The following is a 22,115-nucleotide window of genomic DNA, read 5'->3' as shown; positions in this document are numbered from 1 at the left end:
CTCCTCCCTGCCCCCTTACCTGGCTCCATCGCTGTCACTGCAGGGACTGCGGCAGTGCCAGCACCAGATGAGCCCCCCTCCCCCCCACTTACCTGCGTCCGGAGCTCCAGATTGAGGTGATCCTCTTCGCCTCGATCCGCAGCTCCCCAACTTGCTTCTCCTCCGCCTTTTCCGGAGGCGAATCAGGCCGCCTCACTATTGCTTCTCTGACCCGAAGAGAAGCGGAGCACAGCCCTACTATCTAGACAGTGTACTGACCCAGATGTCCTTAGGTTTAGCAGGGTTACTACATCAGTAAAGGGAGGCTGTAGGCACAATGTCAGTGGGGTGCTGAATCCGCTCTGAGCAGATTCAGCACCCTACCGACATCAGACACACCAGCCTCCACTGCCTGTATTTCGGAGGTAGCAATAGCACCTCTTTTGCATGCAAAAGGCCCCAGCTTCAATCCCTGGCATCTCCAGGTAGGTCTGGGAAGGACAGCTCCCCTATCTGAAACCCTGGAGAGCCCCCACCAATTAGCACAGAACATCCTGAGCAAGACGGACCAATGGGCTGACTTGGCAGAAGACAGCTTCCCACCTTCCATCAGGCGCCTTCAAGCGTTACGGTCTCGCTGGGAGGAGTCAACTTACGGCGGGTTGTCACATTTGCGTTGCCGGAATCTGGCACCCGTCCCGCATGTCCTGCTGCACATGCTCCACTGACTCCACATGCTCCAATCTCCATCGATGTGCTCGGGAATGGGAGTTTTGCTGACGCACTCCCCAGTCCGACACCACTGGAACACAAGGAAATGAGAACAGAGTGTTTTTTAAAGCAAATTTTCCCACTGCACAAATGCTCTATCAGGCTACCAAGCCAAACACATGATTTCTCTTTCACGACTGGACAGATGATCACCAACATTAGCAGCACCTTCAACTTAAAGACTGATTGACAGGGCCATACGGATACCCAGAAAGGACGACAGACCAAGAGAAGTACACCCCTGGTTGTCACCTACGGCCCCCAATTGAAACTACTGCAACGGATCACCAGTGAACTCCAACCCATGATCAGCACAGACACTTCTCTCTCACGAGACTTGGGAGGCAGACCGGTCCTGGCCTACAGACCACCTCCCAACCTGAAGCGGATGCTAACCAGCAACAGTACACAGGACAGAGGGACCAGACCATGCAATAGACCCAAGTGCCAACTCTGCCCCCACATCTATTCAGGCAACACTGTCACAGGACCCAACCACACCAGTCACACCATCAAGGGCACTTTCACCTGCATCCTCATCTAATTTGTGTGACATGCCATCCCTGACTTTGTCTCTTAAGTTCTTAATAAACACATATACATGATACGTATTATTATTATTTATTTATATAGCACCATCAATGTACATGGTGCTGTACAGAGTAAAACAATAAATAGCAAGACCCTGCCGCATAGGCTTACATTCAAATAAAATCATAATAAAACAATAAGGAGGGGAAGGGAATGCACCAAACAGGCAGTATAAAAGTCAGAACGAAATCAAGTTTTAAAAGCTTTAGGAAAAAGAAAAGTTTTTAGCTGAGCTTTAAAAGCTGCGATTGAACTTGTAGTTCTCAAATGTTCTGGAAGAGCGTTCCAGGCGTAAGGGGCAGCCGAAGAAAATGGACGAAGCCGAGCAAGGGAAGTAGAGACCCTTGGGCAGGTGAGAAACATGGCATCAGAGGAGCAAAGAGCACGAGCGGGGCAATAGTGTGAGATGAGAGAGGAAAGATAGGAAGGAGCTAGACAGTGAAAAGCTTTGTAGGTCAATAGGAGAAGTTTATATTGGATTCTGAAGTGAATTGGAAGCCAATGAAGAGATTTCAGAAGTGGAGTAACATGGTCAGAGCGGCGAGCCAAGAAGATGATCTTAGCAGCAGAGTGGTGAACAGAAACCAACGGAAAAAAACCGTGAGTGAGCAGAGCAGCATGAACAATGACCTTGATGCTGCAGGCACTCAAGGCAGACAAAAATGAAAGGGGGAACAGCTACAAGGATGCCATTGAGTGCCACTAAAATCGCTTGCCAGGTCAGAACATGGAGAAAGCAATTTGCCAGTTAGGGCTAAGCAAAAACATTTTTTTAAAAAAGATTTTCCATGCAAGGGGTGTGGAAAATGGATGCCTGGAGTGAGCCGTGCAGAAAATGTTAAAATTGGGGGTGAGTTAAGAATAGATCCAAATCTTCAAGGGTTCTGCTCTCATTGGTCAGGAGTCAGCTCAGAAAGTGTTGTGCGGAAAAACCAAAACACAGAGATACACACAGGCCTACTGTTACTTTACTCAGCCTGAGCTGGCTGGTTTTCTCCTCCTCTTTCAGTCCCTCAATTTATTCCCTGCTTTTATGCACTTTAATTGCAACAAAAGTAAATGCAAAAAATGAAAATAGACAAATTTACAGAGCATGCAAATAACCCCCCCAAAGCATCAATAATCCAGGACAGGGACACCAGAATAATTTGCATCGCATTTTGCAAACATCAAGGCAACACAGGTTACTTTGAATCACATTTTTTCTTTTGTTTTTTTAACGGTTTGCAAGTAAATATTCGGGTTTGCAGATTAGAGCCAATAAGGCAGTTGTTCCCAAAGGCTACTCTATACATCCTCAGTAACGGGGCAGTGCAAGAAATACTACAGAATGCCCTCAGCACCACCATCTCCACATATATGTTCAGATAGAGATTGAGAGGAATGCTGTTATGATACTTATTGGAAACTGATAACAGGATTTCCTGAAGCCTAAGAACAGAGAGTGCTTTTTGCAAGGGGAAAGAATGGTCAGTAAGGATTCAAATCCATGACTGAGTTTGGTTAAAGAATAAGTTGGGACCCTCTTGTGATTGGGTACAAGTGACCAGTGGTCTTACAACATAGCTGAAACCGGCGGGGGCTGGGGGCTCCAATTTTGGTAGTGCTGTGAATCCATTCTGGGTTTTCGCCAGAACCAGCCAGATGTCTAAGGAGCTATCCAAGGTGCTGAACCTAGTTTGGGTATCAGGTTGAGTGCCTTGGATAGTTCATTTAGAGTTCTGGCTAACACCCAGAATGGATTCACAGCCTCACTGAAATCAGAGCCAGCCGGTCTCACTGCAAGTGACAAAACCCGATCCTGGATGAAACAGTTGTCATCTTACAGTTCTATATTTTTGCACTGTGAAGATGCATTCCATGAAAATGATCAGGGGCTGAGGCTAGAAGCCTGTATACCAGCTTTCCCTAACCTGGTGCCCAAAATATCCATAGGGAACCTGGTTGGGGAAGGCTGCTATAGAAATGCACCTGGTGAGAAGTCTCATTGAGATCAGTGGGACTGAACGTCTTAGTAAACGTGCGTCGGATTGCACTGGGCGCAAAATCTAAACGCAAGGAATACGGCGCAGGTGTTCATATGTCAAGCTTAATCATTTTTGCTGTGATATAAGAAACTAACAGCACGCACGAGAACTGCTAAGAAAGTCTATATTTTTATTGAGCAAAAGTTAGGAAACGGCCTGATTGGTCAAGTGTTTCGGGATTACCTTGTCTGCCCCACATTCCGTGCCATCCAGAGGAGGATCCAATTTGGTTTTGCAAGATGCATCTCCTTCCACAAGGCACCAGAGACCAGCACACATCAAATGCTGCCAACATAAAGGGAAAGGAGTACATTCATTGCTTCTGGCAATTTCAGCTATTGTTCGGGGCAAACCTTTGTTGAAGCTCCCTCAAGTGGATCCAGCTGCATCTGGTTGGTTTCTTTTTCTACATAGTTATGTTTTTGAATAAGAAATCAGCATTAAACAGCGGAGCTGGAAATGCACATGCAGGAGATCACTGCTTACCCTTGATGTGGAGAGGGGGAATGACACACTTCATTTATACCTATTTCCCCTCCTCTCTTTTCACCCCACTCCCCAACAGTAGAAATAAAATGGAGGCCTGCGGTCAACGATTATGCTGGCTATTAAGAATGTAAGTCAAGCCATGCTGGATCAGAACAAGGGTCCATCTGGTCCAGCACTCTGTTCACACAGTAGCCAACCAGCTATTGACCCAGGACCCAAAAGCAAGACATGGTGCAACAGTACCCTCCTACCCATGCTCCCCGGCAACTGATTTGTATTATTGTCTCTGATACATAGCCATCAGTACTAGTAGCCATTGATAGACTTCTCCTCTAGGAATTTATCCAACCCACTTTTAAAGCCTTCCAAATTGGTAGCCACCATTACATCTTCTGGTAGCAAATTCCATAGTTTAACTACGCGCCGTCCTAGTTTGAATCACCTTTCTTTGAAAGTTACAGGGATCCTTTTCTGGAAGGGATCCAAAGCATCAGCACAACCACGTTCCTGTGTCCATGATATTGCACCAGTAAAGGATTTCTGTTTTTGTTAAAGCTTGCCGACAAAAAAGGAAACAAAAACTGTAAAGTTTTTAAAAACTATTTTCAGGTTCATAATGTGCCTAATTGCTGTCCTTGTGTTTTATGGTTTTCATAAGCCGGGGTATTAAAAATGTATGCCTGCTTTCACTTTGCATGTTTTATATGTAGCTCAAGTTTTTGGTTTCACTACTTCTGTATATTGCAAGACTTCCCCCCTATTTCGATAGAAAATATTTTTCTTTATGTTTCTTGGGAGCGGGGTGTGGTGGTCTTTTTTTAAAAAGGGATTAAGGCAGTGTTTCTGTGCATTACAACTCATTTTACACTTACTGGAATGTCTCAGAAACCTTCTGCATGAGTTTCAGTTTGGCCGATTGTCAAAAGGCAATGTGGTGCAATGGCTTTAAAAAGCAAGAGGGAGAAGGGAATGAAGGAATAACAGTAAAACACAATGTGGGAATCTAAGAATATCGACATAAAAAAACCCTTTTTAAAAAAAGACACGGTTATAAAGCAGCTTTGAATGAACTTAAGATAGGGGAAGGGAATCAGATGTAGCACTTCAGATGTTGTTGAATTCCTAATTCCATCAGTCCCAGTCAGCCAGGTGAATGGGCAGGGATACAGGAACACAGGGAGCTGCCTTATACTGAGCCAGACCATTGGTCCATCCAACCCAGTATTGTCAACCCTGACTGGCAGCAGCCCTCCAGAATTTCAGGAAAGGGTTTTCTCAACTATACCGGGAGAGCCCGGGGATTGAACTTGGGATGTTCTGCGTACAAAGTGGGGGCTCTACTATTGAGCTACACCCTTTCTTGAAACTAAGACCTTCTGCCCAACTCTTTCCCAGTTCAGGACTATCTATACCTATTAACCATGGTCTTAGGGGCTGTTCACACAATACACAAACCCACACTCAGTGGTTAAGCGTGGATTGTTGTTGACCCAAGGTTTAGCATGTTGTCTAAGCCCAGGACATTTTTCGAAGGGTGCATTTTTCGCTCAATACATTGTGGTTTGCGAACCACCCTGAGCAATCCAACAACAAGCCATTGGGTTCTCAAGGTGGCTTGCTCGTTAACTGCATGGTTAATGAGCCACCCTGCAGAAAATGTCCTGGATTCAGACAACTTGCCAACTCACTGTTTAACAAATAACCCACAGTTCGCCAACAACCTACACTCAACCACTGAGTATGTGTGTGTTGTGTGAACCCAGTCAGTTTATCTCTTAATGCCAGATGGAGGACAAACAACAGGGGATAGTCATTATTTTTATTGCCTGTTGTGGCTTCCTGGAGACTCCTCATACAAGCCAAGATCTGGAAGCCAGCTACAAACCCTTGCTTCAAAATGTAGTCTTGTTGAAGGATAGAGAAGCCAGGAGCCTGAGTTTGGGTGTAGTGCTAAGCTTTCGATTGCTCTTAATTTCCTGGTCACTATAGCTGCTCCTTCTTTCAGGTAGCGTCAGGTGGGAGTGAACACGCAGCATGCATCAGCACTCATGATCATGACCAACAGACCAGAATTCTCTGCAATTCCGGCTTACCATTATATGCAAATGTTATATCTTCCCCAACTAGCAGAAGCTCCCTAGTGTTTGGACTAGATGTTCTTCCCAGCCCTTGTTCCCACAGATTCTTTCTTAACTTCTGCAACTGAGCTATGGGCCCCTCCCTTACCCAAAGTGTCTGATCAGACTGTAGTTTGTAACATCCATTTAACACCATTGGTCTATCTAGCCTAGTATTGTTGACAGTATCAGGCAGCAGATTCTCCTGCCATAGCTGGAAACACCAGGGATTGAACCTGGGACCTTCTGCATGCAAAGCATGTACTACAACAACTGAACTACAGCTCCTCTGGTTGCACAGGATTATGGGAGTTGTAGCCCAACAATATCTGGAGGGTCACAGATCCTCCACCGTTTACTTATGGTCCATCTTGGTTCATCTAAGAGAGCTTTGGCTATTGGGTGGTATAGAAATGAAATAAATAAATAATAAATCTAGCTCAGTATTGTCGACACTGACTGGCAGCAACAACTTTCTGGGGTTTCAGGCATTTTTCCAGCCCTACCTGGAGATGCTGAGGATTGAAACCAGCCTCTCCAGCATGTAAAATGACTGTGCAGCTGGAAATTTATTGTACAGACACTTGGGGATGGAGCTACATCTTGAAGGTTGACATCAATTCCTATAATTCATACTACAAGAAAACACATATGGCAGGGCCACCTGGAAGAGGCCCTTTGAAGAGCCAGGTATATATGTGAGGAGATTATGCTTCAGATAACCTGGGTAGATGGGTGTCAAGTGCCAGTCATTTAGCCTGCAATCCTAGGCACGCTTACCTGGGAGTAAGTTCCATTGAACTTAACAAGGTTTACTTCCAAGTAGACATGTGTAAGATTGTGGCGTTAGAGATGCTTTTTTCTATGCATCTTCTCACAGAGGAACTCTGAGGTTTGCCGGAATTACAGTTTGAAAACTAGAATTGGCTGCAATCCACTCAGTGAGCATGTGCCCACATGCACCCCTCTTAAGTTACTGTTCGGAAGAATGACAAGGTCAAGGTGCATTGCATCCAGCTATTTAACGAGAAGCTATAAATCTTGAAAAAAACAGCTGGAGCTGGGATCAAGGGGATCATCTTTTTGCCATTACGCTGAAATCTGAACATGAGAGAAAAAGAAACGTTGCACACGCAAAAAATATTTTAAATCTGCGTAGATATAAAACATTCTGCTCCAATCATCCAGTTTACACTGGATGCAGAACAGAGGCAAGTAATTTGGGGCATATATAAGATCTATGAGCTGCTATTTTCCTTTCAAACAATTGCCTTGGCATGAAACAGGGCACAAATCCAGTTTATGTTATTTTCCCCAACAATACCCATTTTTTAAAAGTTTGGCCTTCTAAATCCCAGTGCTGGTATTCCCACCTGTGGAAATGGGATGACATTATTCCCTTCAGTTGGACTGGTTTTCTCTCTTGTTCAGTCCTCCTGAATAGAAGGATTTAATATCCTAGATTTCTCCATTCAAGACAACAGAGCTCTCTTGCTTGCATCTCTCTTTCCTAGACGTAGCTTGAAAAAGCAGAGAACCTCAAAGTTGAAAGTGGAGTTATGGACTCTGTTCAGACGACATGCTAAGCCATGGCAGTTAAGCACCTTGAACTAAAAATTATGACTTAGCAGGACTTAGCAGGTCATGTGAACCGTTCCCAATCATGGTAGCTACATAACCATGGTTTAAACATGCTCAGTAACCATTTACTGCAAAAGGCTTAGCAGCCCAACCATGGCTTAACATGTTGTCTGAACAGGCCCATGGGCTTAAGTCCATCACTGGATGGACCAATACAAACAAATCCTCAACAGCAGAATAAAGCAATTGTTTACTCCAGTTGCAACAGTGGAAACCCACTGTTTTAAGTCTTTTAACACTGTTATGAGATTGGGAATGGGCTGCAGGATCTGAGGTTCCCTTGCCCCGCCCAAACTGAAAGTATGCATGGTGTGGAGAATGTAGATAGGGAGACATATCTCTCTCTCTCTCTCCTTCTCTCAAAAGACTAGAACTCAATGGGGTCATCCCATGAGGATGATTGGTGGGAGATTCAGGACAACAAAAGGAAGTACTTCTTCACACAGCAGAGAGTTAAATTATGGAATTCACTACCACAAAATGTAGTGGTGGCCACCAATTTGGATGGCTTTAAAAGGGGGTTGGATAAATTCCTGGTGGAGAAGGTGATCAACTTCTACTAGCCCTGATGGTTATGTGCTACCTCCAGTATCTGAGACAGTAAGCCTGTGTGCACCAGTTGCTGGGGAACGTGGGTGGGAGGGTGCTGTTGCACCATGTCCTGCTTTGCTGGTCCCTGGTCGACAGTTGGTTGGCCTCTGTGATCTGGTACAATGCTAGATGATATGAAGGAGATTGAGAAGAGATTCTGAACCCCAGAATCTTCTTTTTTCTCTCTTTCTTTCTGTCCTCTGTTAGGTTGTTGAAATTTAATTCTTTAATAGGTCGGATATATATTTGTACTTGTATATGCAGATCATCCCAAAGCATGGCTCAGGATACAGCAAAGAATTAGTTCCATGCCCTCTGCCGCCATTTTGCAGATGGCTCCATATACCCTACATGAAACCTATTACTTTGTATCCTTCTCCAGTTGGTGGTCCTTGGGGTTATAGGACATCAAATACAAGGGAGGGCTCCTACTCTGAAGGGCGCACAAGCTATATTTTAAATTAATTAATTAATTAGTTTTAAAAAATAAAGGAGCAGGGATGGGCTGTAGCTCAGTGGTAGACCATCTGTTTTGCATGCAGATGGCCACAGCTTTAATCCCTGGTATCTCCAAGCAGGGCAAGATAAACTCCTACGTGAACCCTGGAGAGCTGCTGCCAGTCAGTGTCGCCAATACTGGGCTAGCTGGACCCATGGTCTGACTCTTGGTGCCGTGTTTCTACTCCTGCTTTTGATGGGAGACAAATGACAAGGCCTTCTAAGTAATCTACAATGCTTTTATTAAGCAATAAACATCTCTTCCCACCAGAAGAGAGTCTAGCCTCTTGGAAATTTCCCCCTAGGCAAAACTATGCAAACTAAGCGACACAATTGTCCTATCAAGGAGAACAGAAAGCCTTTTCCCAAAACCTGTTACTTCAGAGAGGCTGATTCAGAGGCTGCTTCTGGCACAGCCAACTTTCTCACGCCCACTTTTCACTCCGTGTTTTAGCTTGCGGCGCAGCTTAGCATCAATTAGCCTATCGGGGCGCTCCCCTCCAGAAGAGTGATTGTTTCTCACTGAGTGTGTAGGATTTGTTCTTGAGGAGATGAGCTCTGGAGAAAGATCATCACCAGCTGGAGGAGAAACCATGAGAGGTATCTCCCCTACTGGTACAGGCTGGCCTTGTCTGCTGCTGATTCTTCTACTTCAGAGTCTGATTCTGATTGATTACTTGAAACACCTTCTTCTAAAACAGGGGGACTAGAGCTAGTCATGACACTTCGTGAGACTCATAGAATCATAGAATAGCAGAGTTGGAAGGGGCCTACAAGGCCATCGAGTCCAACCCCCTGCTCAATGCAGGAATCCACCCTTAAGCATCCCTGACAGATGGTTGTCCAGCTGCCTCTTGAAGGCCTCTCGTGTGGGAGAGCCCACAACCTCCCTAGGTAACTGATTCCACCATCGCACTGCTCTAACAGTCAGGAAGTTTTTCCTGATGTCCAGCTGGAATCTGGCTTCCTTTAACTTGAGCCCGTTATTCCGTGTCCTGCACTCTGGGAGGATCGAGAAGAGATCCTGGCCCTCCTCTGTGTGACCATCTTTTAAGTATTTGAAGAGTGCTATCATGTCTCCCCTCAATCTTCTCTTCTCCAGGCTAAACATGCCCAGTTCTTTCAGTCTCTCTTCAGTATAAGGCAGTTTCCTGTGTTGCTATGTGAGCTCACATACTTGAATTCTGCCTGTGCCTGTTCTAAGGGGTTTCTGTAAAGCTTGGGTGAGGAGCCTCTTTCATACCAAGGACCAAATTCAATTTTGGAGAAGCTCTTGGGGGTCAACATTCCAGTGGTGGCCAAGAGAGGTGCGGTCAAAATGCCCAAATATCAGCATATTTTAGCTTAAAGCTCTTGCTGCCAGTAGCTACACCTTAGGGATGTATTTTAACCTTTAAGAAGGGGGAAACAAGCACACAAAAGCTGAGAAACCATCAAAGGATCAGTAGTCCAGGAAAGGAGCTCTAGGTGTGGGCCTAAGGCTTCATACCCCAGATGTAGAGTATGAGTGAAGCTGTGCGCACTCTATGATACTGCTCTACAGAGAATCCTCCGTCATGCTCAAGGGTTCTGTGGCTGACTTATAGGATTCCACAGCAGAGAAGGCACCATGTAATAGGGATGTCCGTTGCTGGGAAATCCAGTTCTTTTTTGGCTCGATGGAGTTTCTCAGTACGGACGACTTGCTTTGCATATGGGAGCTGAGATGTGGGCTGTTTCCCCAAACTCTGGGAATGGGGTTTTTTTTGGTGCATTTTGGGAGGTTCCAAAATTTCTGAACAATTTGCTCAAAGTACAGCTGAATTTCCACAAATTACTGTTGAATTTCCGTAAATTATGCAAATTTGGCCATGATTTACCTCATTTGCGCAAATTCAGCTGCAATCTGCACAAATTTGGCTGCTATTTGTGCAAATTGCAGGGCCTTAACGATATACAAATTACTGTTGAATTTCCGTAAATTACGCAAATTTGGCCATGATTTACCTCATTTGTGCAAATTTGGCTGCAGTCTGCACAAATTTGCTCAAAGTACAGCTGAATTTCCACAAATTACTGTTGAATTTCCGTAAATTACGCAAATTTGGCCATGATTTACCTCATTTGCGCAAATTTGGCTGCAATCTGCACAAATTTGGCTGCTATTTGTGCAAATTGCAGGGCCTTAACGATGCACAAATTACTGTTGAATTTCTGTAAATTACGCAAATTTGGCCATGATTTACCTCATTTGCGCAAATTCGGCTGCAATCTGCACAAATTTGCTCAAAGTACAGCTGAATTTCCACAAATTACTGTTGAATTTCCGTAAATTACGCAAATTTGGCCATGATTTACCTCATTTGCGCAAATTCGGCTGCAATCTGCACAAATTTGGCTGCTATTTGTGCAAATTGCAGGGCCTTAACGATGCACAAAATTCATGGAAAATCCATAAACTGGCCTGACTTGCTGCAGATTGACCTGGGCAATGCAGCATGAACTAAAGCGAAGTCCAGGGGATTGAGCCTAGTAAACCCATCGAATTCCACCCCCAAACAGATTTCTCCAGATGGAAAGGTTTCCCTTAAGGTAGAAGATTGGAAAATCAATGCTAGAAGCAAACTGGCAAAACAACAACAACACGAGGCCTTCAGTTGGGGAAAGCCAACTAGCCTCTCCAAGGGAAAGGAATTGAGAATGTACTTCATTTTAACAGCTCTTCCTGGGATGGTCTTTAAAGATGAACACATTCAGAGCTTCTTTCAATACTGGCGACCTTGGTGGTCCACGTTCCCCGAAAACACTAGATTTAACTAGATTTTTTTTCTTTTTAAATTGTTCATTGTTTTCATGTTACGTTAGCTGCCTTCCAGATCCAAAACAAATAAAACAGAGCAGTGAAGGCTTGAAGCTCGCTTCCTCTTCCATAGCACACAAAGGTTTTATTAATTTGGCACATCTCGTTTACGCAGCAGTGAAAAATATAAATGGTTCTTATTTTCAGATTTATATCGGATTTTAAGTTCCTCACATTTTTATTAAGGAAAAGGCAGGGTGAAGACTTTTACTGAAGCAATTGCCTCGCTCCAAAAAGAACATAAGTGCTACTCTTCTTATTCTAAGTCTGCCCTCTAGAGGAGGAAAGGTCAACTTCTATATTCTCAGGGGCCACCCTATTAACCAGACAGTGGTCCAGGGGCCAGAATCTATTTTGGGGCACTAAGTGCTCCCCTCAGGGGTCATGAAGCTCAGTGATATAGATGCTACCACCTAGCAGTAAGGGCTTTGCAGTTAAGAAGTGAATGAACTCAGCTACAGAAAGATGTATATTGACATGATACATGCAAAAAAATTAAAAAGGAGAGGCGTAACATTCAAGAATGAAAGATCTGCTTCTTACAACTTGAAGCCATTTCCCCCTTTTCCCTTTCAAGCAAAATTGTAGGCAAACACTTTATCACACCTTGATTAAAATGTGGTAACCCCAGCTTAGAAGTTTGAATCTGACCTGCGCTGGTCAACCATTTCTGCTCTAGAGAATGTTGCATCATTGTTGGAAGGGGTGTGGTCACATTGGTTTATACTTTCATCTTTGGTGGGAATGTTTTGGAACATGGCTGCTGATTACTGTCAGGAACTTCATCTCGTTAGACCACTGTTAATTCCTAAAGCAATGCTGCTTCATCTTTGTGAACCTAAGGATCCTGGATGACTACATAAAGACCTTCTTAAACATTTGTATACAGCTGCAAACTCATGTATAGCATGTAATTGGAAGACTCCAAAACATCAAGCTAAAGAGCAGTGGATTGATAAAATTTGGGAAACTGTGACTGGGCCTGTTCAGAAGACACACTAAGCCATGGTTAGGTCACACTAACCCTTTTGCAGCAAATGGTTAGTGAGCACGTTTAAACCATGGTTATGTAGCCACCATGGTTAGGAATGGTTCACATGACATGCTAAGTCATGGTCACACAATGCGCTAAGCTATTACATTTAACTCCAAATACTTAACCAATGAGGCTTAGTGTGTTGTCTGAAACTTACTCAGCAAGTGCAATGAGCAAGGAATCTTAACTCAAAAAATAATATTATGGCGCCATGGTTTCCATTTATTTCCTACATTGAAGCTCTTCAAACTTTTGATAAAATTCCAACCAAGTAGTCACCTACATTTTTGCAGGTTAATACATACAAACAGTCACACACACTCTTTTTATATATTGCATAACTTGTAGTTTTACTTTCATTAAGTACTGAGCTCCTACTAAAGCCATTTTACTGTAGATGCTCAGTCAGCATATCATATTTATAATTAGTGAATTCCTTTGTTTCTTTAGGGATTTTGATTTAATATTATGTACATTTTTTTTGCTGTTTTTGTTCCTTTAGTTTCTTAACTTTATTTCAGAATGTTACAGTTCCAGCAGCACTTTTCTCTCTGTTCTTTCATGTCCTGGTGGGATCCTTACCTCCATATTCTTGCAGAAAGTTGCATTGGTTCCAAAGAGGATCTGACACTGTTCATCTGCACTATAGTGCATTCCTGGAAGTTTGTATGGAAGCCGCACAGCATACCGACTCCGTGGGTCCGTTACCAGCAAACAGGTGCTCACTTTGGACCTGGGGAGACAAAACATGTTTTGAAGAACATTGTAAGGGCCCATGTGTCATAGGCACTATTTCATCAGCTGACTATATTTTTAAAGTCTAAGAAATCTGGGGGGGGGATTTTAAGGGTTTCCCCCCTCCATCAATAGAAACCTGTGCAAATTGTGGGTGCAATTTGTGTAATTTGCAACCATAATTTGCCAATTACACAAATTACGGCCTCACATTGTGCAAATTAAGCAAATTACAGCCACAGTTTCTGCAAATACTCATATTTCACTTGCACTTTGTGCAACTTTCTATTGCCAAAAAGGAAAAAAGGGAAATGTGCAAGCTGGCCCAACACAATGCACATTGAGTCAGGCCAGCTCACAGGCAAGCGAGCCAAAATCCATGCACCCAAGCTGATGTAAACTTGGATGTTTCACTGCCCAGATGGACCCCTCCGATATCTCTACCAGAGACACTGGCTATAATTGAGAGAAATGAAATGAACTTTCTGTTGGATTAGGGTCTCAGAAAGATACTTCAATGGAGTTTCTAGAAGGGTAAAAATGTTTATCAACTTAAACACAAATTCTGGTAAAATCTTGCTCCAGTTCCATGGAGGCAGAACATCAGATCAGTCCTGAGTGTTGGGTAGAAATTGGCAGCAAGCCTAAGGGCAAAACTAGGTGTGATGGTAAACACATGGCAACTCCCCCAAATGACAAACATGTGTTTAACTCCGTCCTGCCCCCCATAACATCTAATAGAATGTTTATTACATGTCAGGTCATCACAAAGTTTTTCAGGACCTCCACTCCACATCCAATAGCAGAAGACGGGGAAATGCAGAACATTGTGACAACACAACACACATTGAGTTCAGACACGGCGCATGGGAAGGGGAAAACTAGACCCATATTATATCTCATGGCCAAAGATGAAGAAAGATCCCTTGTGAAGCTCAAGTTTCTCTGTTATTTTTGTGAAGATGGTCCAAAGGCAGAGATCTGGAACCTTCCTTTCAACTAAAAGAGGTATTCAAAAGCATCCAGACATTGTCACAAAACACTGGCAGGGTTTGATTTGAAAAGGACATCAAAACTGGGATTTCTTTCAAGAAGCTGTCAAGGTGCTGAAATGTGGGTATCATACAGTTTGTGTTCTCCTGCCAGTAATTTTTGCAAAGCCCAGGGTGTAGATTTTACTTTCCAACACCCTCCATTGAACATTGGTCATCATTTCAGCTGAGAAGACAAGAGGCTGGTGTCTTGTAATTCAAAGGCTTTTCAGTCTGCAACCCTCTTACTTGAGAAACTTTTCAAGGTCGTCACGACTACAGGAAGACCACGAGAGGTCACTCGGGTTTCTGCCCTTCACCCATTCTCCGGACATGATGTGAGATCTCCCAGCACAGGACAAGTGGTCATCATCATGGCTCATGCCCATGCTGTCAGGGAAGAAAAACAGACAGGTATTCATTCATTCATTCATTGCATTTTTATACCGCCCAATAGCTGAAGCTGTCTGGGCGGTTTACAAAAATTAAACAAATTCCATGGATGCAAGGATGTATGGATTTTGTGAAATCGGCTCCTTCCACATTTCACGGATTGTTGGGTGCCTTTCATTCCATCAGATACTCATTGACAGAATCAGAATTGCTATAAACTAGTCTGCATGCTCAATGAGTGTAGAGTAGAGAAAGAAATCAGTAATATGGTCTGCCTAGATTTCTGGATTTTGTATCCCACAACCCGTAGCATTAAATAAATGCTCTCAGAGTGACTGATGACCAGGTAAAAACAATGCAATTAAAATATATTAAAAAGTTAGAAATAGCACAGCAGATAAAACTATGAGAGAGAAGTCAAACCTACAATGGCTTAAAGCACTAAAAGACTTAAGACCCACTCAGTGGAAGTTGGTGGCTCTGCTTTTGGTAGGACTGTGAATCCATTCCGGGTTTCGGTCAGAACCAGCCTGAATTCTAAAAGAGCTATCCAGGGTGCTGGACCTTATCCCCAAAGCAGGCTCAGCACCTTGGATAGCTCTAGCTGGTTCTGACTTAAATCCAGAATGGTTTCACAGCCCCACCAAAAGCAGAGCCACCAACCTCAATTGGCCTCCTATCTTGGGGCAGAAGGTTTTGGGGATGAGGTTCAGCACCTTAGATAGCTCCTTTGGAGTTCTGGCTGAAACCCAAAGCAGATTCGCTGCCCCACCAGGCTCCACTATCTTAGGCTGGAAGTACATGATGAGCGACTCTGAAAGTCTAACGTCAGCTCTCCTGTCCAAATAAAAATGTAACGTAGCGCTCGTTTTACATCCAGTCTGTGCCGGTTCTTTTACTTCGAGTGATCTGGCCAGGGACAGAAGAATGAAAGGGATATCTCTTGGGACTGGCGGAATAAGGAATTAATCTTTGGGAGAAAAGAACGGTGAGTTCTCAGGACCACTTTATCATCATGGAAAATGCATAACTGAAATGCCTAATCTGCAGACGAGGCCCCTAGTACAGAAACTTTGCAGACTCCGGTAACAGCAACTAAAAACACAGTCTTTAGGGTGAGAAGCTTTAAGGAACAAGTTGCCATGGGTTCAAAGGGCTTCCCCACGAGTGCTGTCACGACTCAGTTAAGATTCCACATGGGGAAAATGATGCACTATGGGGGGAGAATTAATCAGAGACACCCCCCTTAAGGAACTGCTTGATGTGATGAAAGGGACCCTTTGCCCTCACATCTCAGCACACTATTGAGGGCTGTGACTTGGCACTTAAGGGTATTGGTCTTCAGTCCCTTATCTAAATCTGCCTGAAGGAATTCTAGTATTTCAGTAATCCCACCAGGAGAAGGCACTCAGCCATTGGTCTGACACCAGCTCAAGAATATTTTCCAAGTTGTGATGTAGACCCCATTTGTTGAGGTCTGTCTCAAGGAGAGAAGCATCTGCACGTCTTCTGGTGAATATACCCACTGCTCTAACTATTGTCTCTCAACTTCCAGGTTTTCAGCTGGAAGACTTTCTGATGAGGATGCACTATTGGTCTCGATACCAGCAGGTCCTGCCATGCTTGAATACTCCAGGGATTCTGTTGAAAGAGGATGGCAAGCTCTAGAAATCAGGGGCACCTTGGCCAGTGTGACATAATGAGGATGACTTCCACCAATGATCTCCTGATTTTGTGGATCACCATGGGCAAGAGTGGAAAAGGTAGAAATGCATACAGGAGCCCACTCAGCCATGGATATTCTAATGAGCTTGTTCCTTCAGCCACCATGCATGGAACTCTGGATAAGAAATGAGGTAGCTGAGCATGGCAAACAGATCCAATAGTGGTCTCTCAATTGAAGAGATAAGTGGGGATTGAGCTGCCACTCTGACTCCTGGATCGATGTACACCTGAGCTAATTCACTGCGAGGTTAGTCACTCCTGCAAGATGTTCCATTTGGAGAGAGCATAGATGAGTTTCTGCCCAGGGTGGCATCTCCTTCTCTAAGCTAGGTCTTCTGCCCACCTGAAGATGGCTCTGGAAAAGAAGGAATTGATGGCAGAGACCCTGAAGGCTGCAGCTTATGCTTCAAAGTTTTTGTGTAAAACTGCATCCATGTTCCTATCGCACAGATCCCAGGGAAACATCAAGAGAAGAGAAGGCCACTTGACTTGACCTCTTAGCTCAGTATTCAGAACAGGGAGAGTGGCTCCTACCCAAGGAAGAAGCTTTTGGTTCTGCCTACTGCTACAGAGGGATAAGGCATCCTGAGGTTAAGGAGAGCCAATGTGGTGTAGTGGCTAGAGCACTGGATTGGGAGTCAGGAGATCCAGGTTCTAGTCCCCGCACTGGGCCATGGACACCAACTGGGTGACTTCAGGCCAGTCACAGCCTCTCAGCCCAACCTCCCTCACAGGGTTATTTTTGTGAGGATAAAATGGAGGGAGAGGAGGAGGATTATGTACACTGCCTTGGGTTCCTTAAGGAGGAAAAAAGATGGGATATAAATGTAATTAATAAATGAATAAAGTAAGGAATGCTTTCCATGAAAACTAGCTGTTTCAGAGCTCCATGCACACAGAAATATCACCCAAGTCAGTGAACCAAGACACAGAACTGATGATTGCTGTCTGTCGTTGCAAGCTTAATGGAAAGGAATCTTTCAGCTTTGGCCAGGTAAGTAACTCTACACGGGGAACACAGCTAATACGAGGAAATCACAAGACATGATGGGGGAGCAGAACACAGAAGCCAACAGCTTCAAATGGTGCCTTTGTGTAATGACCCGGACACAATGTCAGCCTCTGTGCTTATAGGACTGCTGGATTGAAATGCACAATTAGCTGTAAAACCACCTTCCAAAAATTGATTGTACATTGATATTAAAACACACTTACCTGGATGGAAAAGAAAGTGTTGTGATAGCAACTAACAACGGATCCAGTCAGGGAAGTTCCAAACCATCATTTTATTTTATTTATTATGATTTGCAGCCCAATGCTTCCTTCAAGGACTTCAAGGTAGCATAAATAACATTGATCCACAGCAGCCTCAGAATAAGACTATGGGGGAAGTCAGTCTGTGAGACAATGGCTGCCTTGAGACCAGCCAGCCAGCTTTCTAGGCTGAACAGTGATTTGAACTCAGGTCTCTCTAGTTCAGGCTTGACACTGTGACTACTGCCATTATTTCCCAACAAAGGAGTTAGGAAAAGGGGCAGAGATCAGACACTGGTGCGACAAGTGACTTCCAGGGAAAGACCCTTTTTTGTAGTGGCCCCGTCTGTGGAATTCCTATTCCAGGGAGATCCGCCTGGTGTATTTACTATATATGTTTAGATGCCAGGTTAAGACTTTCCTCTCCCAATGGGTATTCATTCTTTCATGAGTTAACTTTACTGCTGGCCCTTTAACATTTTAAAAGTTGTGTTAATTGGATACTTTTGATACCATCTGTCAGGGATGCTTTAGGGTAGATTCCTGCATTGAGCAGGGGGCTGGACTCGATGGCCTTGTAGGCCCCTTCCAACTCTACTATTAAATGATTCTACTTATTATCTTGATAGTTGCCTTATTATAATGTTTTTGGTTTCTTATGATTGTTAACTGCTGCATGGGTTCTTGCCAGTTGGGTGATATATAAATTTAGTAATTAAGTGATCACAGTTAAGTGCAATAATAGAATAAGGCTGCAATCTTATGCATGTTTAGACATGAAACGTCCCATAACTCCCATGTCTGGCTGAAGCAGGTTGGGAGTCGTAGGACTTTTTTTCTTTTCTTTTTCCATCTAAGCATGCATAAGACTGTGCCCTAAGAGTGATACAAATTCGATAGGTGACCCAGTAGATGGGCTGCATTTGGCTTGGCAGGTCTGGCGTAGAAGCAATGGCAGTCAATGGTCCCATAGTAAGGAAAAGCACAACACTGATTTCAATTGAAAAGCAAAGCTGCTTCTTAATGGCTGGGAAGCAACATGACGCAATCGGCGTTGCGCGCTGAGAAAGAACCGTTCCCTTTGATGCAACGAAGGACCCATGAACCTCACCTAACAATGCACCAGCGTTGTGTGTGCAGTGCCCTTGCGCTTGAGGCCATGTAACCTTTTCCTTAAATGAGATGCATTTTAAATGGAATTCTGGGAAAGCGGTGCCTCTGAGCCACTTACAAAGATCTCTCTCTTTCCTTCATGCCCAAAAGGCTAAAGCAAGAGAGAGAGAAAGAAGGACTCCTAGCAATTCCCTTTGAGCTTTCGGTTGGGATGGCTCCATTCAATAAACATATAATATTCTCACGGCTGTGCATTTCATTAAAACAACGCTAATTGATGCTGGTTGCTGGCACATGCTGCCTTTACCACCACCACCACCCAAAAGAAAAAAAAGCCCACTCTGAAACAAGGATTTCTCCATAAATAGAACAAGTTTCCCACTCATCCCTTATTGGAATGATTCCAGAAATAACACACATGAATAGCTTTCCAGAGATCCTAGGTCTGAACCTTTTGGTATGATATACACCCATCTCACTCCCCCGTTGGAGAAACTAAGCATAGATTTAATGTCTTCTAGTCTGAGATTTTCCCACAGAGGATTTCTTAAAATAGAATATATATAGGGGGTTGTTAAGCAAATGCTTAGGACAGGAATATCACAACGAATTCTTGCTATCCCTTGCTGATGATCCCTCTTCTTGCCCAAGCCTCGCTGTAGTTGATCTGAACGGGGTGGGGTGGGGTTGGGGAATAGCCAGGCTGCTCGAATAGAGACACTGGGAAAATTAATTCTTACCACCATAGAAAGGCCCAACTTGCACTTTCCGTAGGCAAATGTCAATGTTGTTACCGTGCAATCAAACCGCGTAGAGAAATTTCATTAAAATCAGATGCACATTTTTAGTTCATGTCTTTATTAGATTCAAATTGTAAACTACTCCAAGGGCTTTTGCCAGTTGGGCAGTATATAAATGTATTAAATAAGTGATCATAATTATGCCCAGTAATAGAATAAGGCTGCAATCATATGCACGTTTGCACAGAAAAAACTAGCCATGACTCCCATGGCTAGATGAGACAAGCTGGGAGTTGTAGGAACTTTTTTTTCCTGTCTCAACATGCACAAGAGTGTTATGAGATTGATTGGTGGCCCGACTGGTGGGCTCCATTTGGCTTGGCGGGTCTAGAGTAGAAAATAATGGCAGTCAATGGTCCCATGGTAGGGAAGCAAGATTGTGCAACGTTCACCCAACAAATTAAAAGGAGTGTCGTAAAGCACATATGCATGTTCATCACTTGATAAAGTACAGTTGGCCCAGGAATCCCCAAACCCTTTGTCAGTGGGCAAACTTGGGAGTTTGAGAGAGTCTCACCAGTGCTCTCACAAAATGGCTACCACAGTGGGCACAAGACACTCATTTCCCAGAAGGCATATGCCTTACATAGATGGTAAGACTGAAAGAAATGTCTCTTGCCCAAAGTACAAAGCTGAGATGGCGCCTGAGCTCTGAAACACAAAATCATGCTTTTGAGCCCAAATATAGATAGTGCTAGAGGGCAGCACTTGCTTTGCAGCACGCCAACCACCCAGTTAAAAAAAAACCCTGTAAAAAAACCAAAACCTTGAGAAATAGAATTAAAATCAGGAGGGGGCACTGACCTTGGCAGACGCCCAGAGAGGTGACCCATGGCACCATGTTGAAGATCCCTGAATTAGTCCATGAAAGTGAGCTATCACACGTCAAGCATCACAGATGGAACTTCATTGTATTATTATTTTTTAACAAGGAAATTCACACATGTCTTGGGAGCGGTGTGGGAATCCAGCTTCTAGGCTTTATGGCAGTGCAGCAAAAATTTAAAATGTGCACACAACGTTCTGGTGAAAGTACAGAATGGGGTTCAGCAGGGCATCTACTGGTCAAATGATTGGTCTTTAGTGTCCAATTTATCTTCGTTACCATTCCTGCTATAGAGGACAAGTCCATTTTTTCTTTTATGCAAACTAACTATGTGCTCAAATTTTGCTTCATTTACATCATTTATCCCAGAATCCAGCTTTTCTTAGCACAGAATTTTGGAAAAGGTTAGTACAATGCACACATAGGTCTCTAGCTACTGCCTTCATGGTTTGTTACAAATCAGTGGAAGCCTTCCCAGTAATTATGGTGCAAAAGAACATTCTTCCTGATGAAAATTCAAATGCTTCTTTGTCCTATTAAAACAGTATTTTCTCCCCTAGGGGCATCACAGATTTCTATCCAATACCACAGGGCCATTCTCCCACCCCAATAAATTCTTTTATGGTGAGCTGCGTTGAAGCGTCTAACTTGTTGGCCAATCTATCAAGAAAATAAAGCCATTGCTTCCTAAAGGAAGAGGGACAAAGAGATGCAACTCCACCTACGACATATCCTCCTGTCAATGCAGGAGACATATAAGATGCAGATCAGAAGCCGCCTTTTCAAAGTATACTCATGTATACTCTTATCATGCTTTTTTGACTCACTCCTCAGTCCTCAGTGGAGTTGAATGTTAGGAATTTTTATTGTGTTTCATACCGAAGCTGCATCACTGGAAGCATGCCAGTTGCTGAACTGATTCAATATGTTAAAAGTGTTTTGGCTCTGAAATGCGTAGCACAATAAACCTTCAAGCACCCATGAATGAGAACTGGGGCAATGAAAACAGGGTCTTGGCTTAGGGAACTTGGGAGTTTGAACTGGGACTCTCGTGACCTATTCTATCATGCCTAGCCCCAGAACCCTCTTCAAGCACAAAAGAGAAAAGGAATATGCAACATTGGCCTTTGTGATTGACAGGCAGTATGAGGCCTCAAGATTGGCCATGTCCATATACAAATATTTTAAAAGCCTGACCTTCTGTCCTTGCCTGGTCAATAGGACAATATCGCCAGCCTGATCTGCTTCAAACACCAACCACAGCTCTTAAATTGATAGTAGGGATCCTGTGTTGGAATGTCCAACCTACATTTGGCTAAGAACATTTTTCACCCTGCTGTCCCACCTCTGAGCATGAATCCCCCAAAGGGGCTGGATTCACTGAGCACCTGGTTGGGAGTCAGAGGTGCTGGGTTCAAGGTCCACATTGCCAAGCCTGCATACATATTGAGATAGTTTTGTAGGGATAAGTACATTTCCCAGCGTTGCAGCTGTAGATCTGTTAGGGAGCCAGGTCCCCAAATGATTCCTTCCCACGGATCATGTGTCATCCTGTAATTTTCACATTTCATGCTATGACTTTCTCACAATATGAAACAAACAGCTATGCTTTCAGACATCCTCAATCCCTATAAACACGAAAAATACACAAAACTGCAA

At 43.8% G+C, this 22,115-nt stretch overlaps 1 protein-coding gene across 1 annotated transcript in view; it reads right to left on the bottom strand.

Annotated features, from left to right (window-relative positions):
• Positions 1-22,115, bottom strand: part of ADAMTS17 (ADAM metallopeptidase with thrombospondin type 1 motif 17) — a 199,083-nt gene that overhangs the window by 76,546 nt on the left and 100,422 nt on the right. Inside the window, exons 9-12 of the mRNA XM_063142170.1 lie at positions 14,595-14,735; positions 13,162-13,312; positions 3,552-3,653; positions 636-781 (exon numbers count right to left, since the gene is read on the bottom strand). Coding sequence (XP_062998240.1) covers positions 636-781; positions 3,552-3,653; positions 13,162-13,312; positions 14,595-14,735 — 540 coding nt within the window. The remainder of the gene's footprint in view (positions 1-635; positions 782-3,551; positions 3,654-13,161; positions 13,313-14,594; positions 14,736-22,115) is intronic.

The sequence above is a fragment of the Elgaria multicarinata genome, chromosome 16, assembly GCF_023053635.1.
Source record: "Elgaria multicarinata webbii isolate HBS135686 ecotype San Diego chromosome 16, rElgMul1.1.pri, whole genome shotgun sequence".
Lineage (NCBI taxonomy): Eukaryota > Metazoa > Chordata > Lepidosauria > Squamata > Anguidae > Elgaria > Elgaria multicarinata.
Note: the sequence above shows the minus strand (reverse complement) of the source record. Positions and strands in the feature narration are given on the sequence as shown.